Source organism: Vanessa cardui, chromosome 3, assembly GCF_905220365.1.
Source record: "Vanessa cardui chromosome 3, ilVanCard2.1, whole genome shotgun sequence".
Lineage (NCBI taxonomy): Eukaryota > Metazoa > Arthropoda > Insecta > Lepidoptera > Nymphalidae > Vanessa > Vanessa cardui.
Genome location: NC_061125.1, coordinates 9,218,630 through 9,226,332, shown reverse-complemented (window position 1 = coordinate 9,226,332; position 7,703 = coordinate 9,218,630). Strand labels below are relative to the sequence as shown.

At 31.1% G+C, this 7,703-nt stretch overlaps 1 protein-coding gene across 1 annotated transcript; it reads left to right on the top strand.

Moving 5' to 3' along the window:
- The first annotated feature begins 4,176 nt into the window (after positions 1–4,176).
- On the top strand, positions 4,177–7,460 carry LOC124543708. The gene is made up of 4 exons (XM_047121981.1): positions 4,177–4,257; positions 5,531–5,733; positions 6,021–6,126; positions 6,331–7,460. Exons 2-4 carry the CDS (start codon positions 5,532–5,534, stop codon positions 6,800–6,802), a joined length of 780 nt encoding a protein of 259 aa, XP_046977937.1. The 5' UTR covers positions 4,177–4,257; position 5,531; the 3' UTR covers positions 6,803–7,460.
- The last annotated feature ends 243 nt before the right edge of the window (positions 7,461–7,703 follow it).

Genomic DNA, 7,703 nt, shown 5'->3' with positions numbered 1-7,703 from the left:
TTAGTCTACAATACGAATCGTTGCTTAATTTAATACACTTACTTAGTTCTATGTCTAGAAAAAATATTTGTTAACATTGAAAATATATATTTTTTACTTAGATGTGTTTTTATAAAATACTGTAAAAGAATAAGGATTTAAGTGATAAAGTGAACGTCTATTGTCATTAAACTTTTATTAAAATTGAAAAATAATGGCGGTATCCCACCTTTATTTTCTTTCAATTATACTAAAGCTTCTTTTACTTTTAAACATATAAGTAATTATGTTATTAACTTTTATACTATTTTAACAAAAATAACACAGTGGTGTCAATTTGTGTCGTCACATTTAGCTACTAGTTTATATTAATAGTTTGAGGCAATAATATTCTACTAAACAGATATGTTGTATCCATACTAAAAAACAGAAAAAAGTGTGCCGCGCCGGGGACCGTTTATTTTACATTTCGTTACAAGAAAAAGGATAGCTTGATAAAAACAATAAGTAAAAGGGATAACTAGATGTTTTAATTACGCAAAACGTATTACTACGTAATTATGATGTATTATAACGTATTACTACGTAAAACGACTAGAGGCAAACGTCTCATTTGGGACGTTTTCTAGTCTTCATTTTTTACGCGTTAATAATATATCTGTTTACAAAAACATCATTGGTTTAAGGCTAATTTGTGCATTAATATGAGCAGAGGACGGCTTATACATGCGATTATATCATAAATCGTCCTTCCTGACAAAGTATTTAATAATATCATAAAAAGTATATGTATTATTTCTTCGTATAATATATAGATTTTTGAATATATGAATTTAATAACTAACAAATGCGCATTACGATATGGAATGGTAAAAATAAATAGATTTAATTACTGTAATATAATTTGATTACAATTATTATTGAAAACATGTTTAAAATATTTTGTTTCTACATATCCCATAAGTTTTTATCTCTTACGCCGGCATCGTATTGAATCTCTTGATTATACGAGTATAGTTTATAATATCGGTTTAAATACCACAAGCTATTAGAAAAAGAAATGAGCCCCTTCAGTGTTTTAATTGGTTCTTCTGAGGTTCAATTAGTTACGATAAGTAGTCATTGTTGTCTTCTGAAATCGAAACATGTCCTAATTTAATCTTTTATTTCACGCAAAAGATCTTTCAAGACAAGTTCATAAGAACTAAACTCAGCTAAACACAAAAAAGTGTAGAAAGGCGGACTTATTCCAATAAGAGACTTCGCCCAGACATCCTCTGAGAAGTACCTAAGTGGAAATAGGTCTTATTTTGTAACGGGTCTAATATTGTATATAGAGTTTGACCTTGACTTTGACTGATCAAGGTGTACCAAATGCGTCTCATTTGTTTATTTTCATGTTATTCATTATTATGACCACATTTAGTTATTTCTTACTTAAGTCGTAACAGAATTATTGTTTATTTTTATTTTTTAGATACAGTATGAAAGTAATGCCATTAACCTATCACATACATCTATCTCTCTCTATTATTTTTAAATTTGGATTTACATAAATATTCCCAGATTCGTATTCTATTACCGATATATTTCATTTATGAAATTGATTAGTAAACGGATTTCATTCTTAATAGATAATCAATAATAAGAGTACATTTTCTAAAGTTTATTTTGGTTCCCTTTTAAACACAAAATAATATCAAAATATTCTTAATTCAAGTAAGCTATTAGCGGTAGGCATATACATATTAATTACTCGAGATTTAGATAGTCATCATAAAATTACCAGTTGACTATAAAATAATTAAATGATTCTATATTAATAATATCTCATGTTCATTTCTGAGATGTTATGAAATATCCCAAAAAAAAAATGGAAACATTAATAACAAAGCTGGAACAATTATCACACGTAACCCTAATAATTCTGAAGTAATCCAATTGTAAGTTCGAAAGTCGCTGGAAAGTTGAGTAGAAAATGCATTTCCTTAATGAAAAAGCCTTCACAAATGCGAGATGAAAGACGCGCAGACCTGCATAATGTTACAGAGGAAGCCTTACTTAATTAAATTCCTTTTAGCCTGTATCTACGACACGATACCCGTTATAGAACTACTCATAGATAATATATAGAAACAATATACGAAAATAACTCATAGCCTTTGATGTGATAATACATATTAAAGTTTTCAGATACAGTTCAATAAAATTAAATTGTAAAAGATAAAAATTATATCTAAATAAGGCCTGTATACATTACCTACAATAAATTATACAAATATAACTTTTTCCTTAAAACTATGCATGTTTCTACAAAACATAAAGGAATAATTAACCAATCATTTATTAATTAGAGTGTCTTTTTGTGTTACACAGTTATAGGCTATCTATATGATATTTAAGTAAACATATTTCTTATCAATTACGAGTTAAGTTTGCTATGTACTTAGAATATACAAATACTTATATATGACCTTTAAGGGTCAACGAACTTTGTGTGACGTATCAAAATAAAAGAACATTAAAATAAGTTAAAATTTTAAATAAAACGTTAAAATCTATATTAAAAAAATACAATTAATTCGTAACATGTGTTTTATTCAGTTTAACGTAATTATTTATGTTCCTTCCTTTTTCAAACTTGCTTCATAACAAATTACATCAAATTCGGTTCAATGATTTGACAGTGAAAGCATAACAGACAGGGTTACTTGCATTTATTATAGTCATATACATTAAATTATCTAACGCTTATGTATAAAAGTAATAAAGTATAAATATTGATATTTTAATGTCACCTCTAATTATGTCTGATAATGAAAGTGTGGCTAACGATAAACTATAAAATTGATTATGGTTATAAATCAGAGCTACCAACGCACAAACTTGTACTCATGTTTCAACATGAATTTATATGTAAGAACTAGAAACTAGTTATCGCTCGCGACGGTGCTCGCGCTTTCGGTCGTCAAATGTTAAGGTAAAATGAAATATTTTTCGTTCCTTATAGTCCAAGCGTTCTCTGTGTCGGATTTCACTAGATTAGATTCAGTGATATTCGCTCTTAAAGATCTTGGTTTTAATTTTTTTTACTTTTGCATTTTTTATATAGATGTTTTCATTTTAAAGAAATATTTACAAATTTCTTGAACCTTATATCGAAAATCATCCATGTTCTGCTTGCAAAAGAACCATGATTGGTATTTGTTTCTAAACCATATGGGTTTCATGGCCGCCACTGAGTAGTAACGCTGACCAGATACCGAATAGAGAATTCGCCCAAGTATGCAGATGACAAGAGACGAAAAAATAGTAATTACAGTATCAAGTGAAGATAAAATGGTATAGACACATTTTGAGACTCTCAGAGGGCGATTGTGGCTATAACATTGTAACCATAAATTTATTATTAGACAATCCATAAAAACACACATTTTATCCATAAAGATAAAACACATTTTGACACACAAGTTTGAACCTGTCAAGTCTCTTATAATAATTATTAGTACCACAGTAATATTACAATATAAAGTAGTAACAATGGGCCCCCAAAATCATTTGTTTCTACCCAAATGAAGCGCTATTTCCAGTGTAGGTAGACGATATATTACAATGTTTATGATTTATACGTTAAATTTCCTCTGACACTTTCCATATTGATATTCAATAACTATTGTGAATTCTCATATAAAGCCCTACCATATCATAGGCTGAATATCTAAATATAGGATTCACTGCCTATACCTAGGTCCTAAATCCTTTAACGTCGTTAGCAAATCATTATTATACCTCAGCCCACATATAAGAGAGTGCTGTCACATTACTTTGAATTCACATTAAACAACGTTATACGACAATTTTGTCAATAGTTTTAACCCTCTCAAACTTACAGCATTTAAGAGCAATGAAAAGAGACGGCAGTATTCGCTTAACTCTTACTTCTAGCTAACACATACCCCTAGTACAAGGGGTCGCAAAATTTGTTCCCGCGCTTGCGCGAATCAATAACTCGGACTATTCAATTCTATCACATGACTCTTAGTACTTTGCATAGTATACATTACCTCTTCCACTAGCTGCTTTTAAGATTGCGCATAATAAAAACCAGTAATGTATATCGCTTTTTGTTTTAAATTAGTCTTTGTACGTCTAATTTTTTATAGAGTAGAGGTCTAAGTTTGCGCCTGCGTTCTACATCCATGGACCATTTTGGGAAAGTGTTACTAAATAACGGCATAAAGTGGTGCTTTTTTGAGGAAATCCTTAGAAAAATCATATGTAAGTGATATTAGATATAATTGTTATATAGTATTAATGTAATGAGCTTCTTATATAATTAAGCTTTTATATTTTAATATAACATTTTCCTTATTTTACAAATTTGCTAAACTTTGTAAGAGTTATCGATTCTTATACGACATTTTGGTTTTTCTAAGCGCGAGTTTCCAGTTATATCACACGTACTAAATATTATTTACCATGTTGTACTGTTGTTGCTAATGTTGTACTCTTTACAGGTACCTAGTCTAACTGTCATGTATTAAAAATATAAATTAAACATAATCAATAATTATAGATAAAATAATACATTTTTAAAATATTATAAAATAAATACTAATTAATAAAACCAATAAGATATACCTACCATAAAATTAGAAATGAGCACAATTAAAATTCTTTAATTTTCGATTGAAGTGTTGCCGAAATCGTGGTATTTGTCTAAATATTTTACTTGATTACAAATTGTGAGATATTGGTTTATCCAGGTAATTGTATTTAGATTTATAGTCGAGATGGCCCAGTGGTTAGAACGCGTGCATCTTAACCGATGATTGCGGGTTCAAACCCAGACAAGCACCGCTGTTTTAATGTGCTTAATTTTGTCTTTATAATTAATCTCGTGGTCAGCGGTGAAGGAAAACATCGTGAGGAAACCTGCATGTGACAAATTTCATAGAAATTCTGCCACATGTGCATTCCACCAACCCGCATTGGAGCAGCGTGGTGGAATATGTTCCTTCTCCTCAAAAGGAGAGGCAACCCTAACCCATCAGTGGGAATTTAAAGGCTGTTGTTGTTGTTGTATTTAGATTGAATCAAAATTTAAATATACAGGATATTGTCGGAATTAAGTTTAATAGTAATAGTACCTAAGTAACAAAAACTACCTTTGATAAGGTGACAATAACAACTTTCATTAGAACTTCTAGGTACATGTATGAATACACAGAAGCGTAAAGGTAATGAACTTAAAGTGACAGGTGTTTGAGACTAATTGAAATAAAACATAAAACAATATTTTTACCATTACTTTTGGTACAATATCGTTAGTTCTGGTATGTAATAAAAATATTGAAAATATTTGAATTTTTGACTACAGTTTCTTACTTTAAAAATAATTCCTAAATATCCCTTGGTTGGGCAAAAGCCCCCATTCCTCTTAAAGATATAAGTATTCGAAGCTATTCCGCTGAATCGTATATAATTCATATGTATTAATACTAGAATTATATCAAGTAAGTATTTTAATTATAATAAATATTCTGTACAGAATGTCGTGTGGGGCAGAATGTCTCTCCCTCGGTCCGCCACCAGACTCCATCGTGCACATGCCACCGCCACCCTTACCAGCATTTCTGGCCAACATTGCTAACTTGACACCGCCCTGCCGCGCCTCCAAGTGCCCCCCATTTCAAAACCATGAAGACAACGCATTGTTTCCCGGAGTTGAATACCATGAACTGCCTCGACACGGTAAGCATAATTAAGTATAAACCCCGCACCAAAAGTTTATATTCGTCTGAAGATTATACCAATTTTCACTACTGCCTATTAATTTACCCTATATTCACTAAGCCGTGATTTACGTGAATAGACAGACAAACAGAAGACAAAAAGCCAAAAAAGGCTTCCTTTCATTAATTATTCCTGCATTGGTTTTTTTTGTATAAATTGGATTAATTTCGATTTAAATATTTTTCAAGATCTATGATATTTAGGTTATGCAACTAAATGCAATTATTATTTTTAAATTTCTACAGAACCAGCGGGAAGCGACGACACGTGGTTCCTGGTTCTTATTACCTGCTGTATCGCTGTTCTCTGCATCGCAGCATTGTTGGCATTGTTTTTACTCAAATGCCGAGAGTACGTAACCGTTATGTTTTATTAATATGTACTATCATTTAATTCCATTAACCAATCATAAGTCATTAAATATTATTGGAAACTTTGTGCTGGAAAATTCTGAACTCATATTTAATATTTCAACCATAAAAAATCTTACAAATGATAATTATTATAGGTTAATTAAATGAATAGTAATATAAAGCTTTTTAATTGATCTTGTAGAGCTCGGGGTGGTTGCAAATCTGGTACTGGTAAGGCAGGCGGATCCAATGCCCTATATGGGAGCGCAGCGCTGGATTCGCGCGTGCTGTGGGCGGCGCTCACCCCCCGCGGCACTCGGCATTTCGTCGCAGACACCTACCCGCACGACGAGACAGAGGACCATCATTATGAGTGCGTCGAGCCACCCCTATACAAACTCGGCCCACCCGAAGATTTAACCATCACAAGACACTTTAACGTCGAATACGAGGATCCTGCACCCTTAATCGAAAGCTACTCCGACAGAACAGAAGAGTATTTCAGGAATGGAATGGAGACCCTCCGTCGGGGAAACCGCCCTCTAGTCTCCTCTCCGACCAGAATCGAGAGACCTAATCTTCCCCCGTTGAATCTGCAACCGAGAACACTTAGACGTGCCCCTCATTCCCGCCGAGTAAGTGATGCGAACAATCCGGAAAAATCGGCCATCTGAACCGAAAATGGCGCGGTTTTTTCCGTCGCCGATTCAACCGATATCGATTACGAATGGTCGATAACAGATTCCAATGTGGACCGACTCGTTTGAGGAGCATTTGTAAAAAAAAAACAAATACAAAAATTACCGATAAATCTGATAAAATACGTGGATATGAAAAAAGGTTTTAATATTTGTGATGACTATTAATGTGATTTCTAATATAAGTTATTTTTCTTTATTTATTAAAGCAACAAACTTTATTTATATTTTATATACCTACTTCAAAAAATACTTAAAATTAAGTTAAGTTTTGGGACTTATACATACTTTATATTTATTACAATGAATTATTTTCTGTAAATACAAACTATTAGGTATTATAATACTAAGAAATGTGCAATGTAAATGCTTGTAACCGCCTAGCCATAGACCTAGATCATAACAATCACATTTTATACCTAGTCAAAAAGCATAATTGTAATGAAATTTTCATGTCTTAGCTGTAACTACTTTAAATTTAAATGTATACTTAATCACATCTAGGCACTGTCATTAAATTTTCAAAAATAATAGTTAAAATAACGAATAGTTCATAAATCAAGCAGTTTTGTAATATTTATAAAATAGGTACTTCACAAACTAGAATTTTATAAACTTATGTGTATTTAATATGTTTACAATACAACAATATTTTAAATATGTAATAATATCGTAATATTGTCTAATAAAATTAAATATAGTTTATACAGAATAAAATTGGCTACAAATTATATCTTGTTTCTTTTATAATAAACTAATTTATTCAAATGGTTTATTTATTATTATAATACCATGATCTACAATATATTAAAAAATAAAAGCCTATCAGCTTCACCGATACATTTACTCCTTTAATGAAAGAGTTTTGTTACTCATA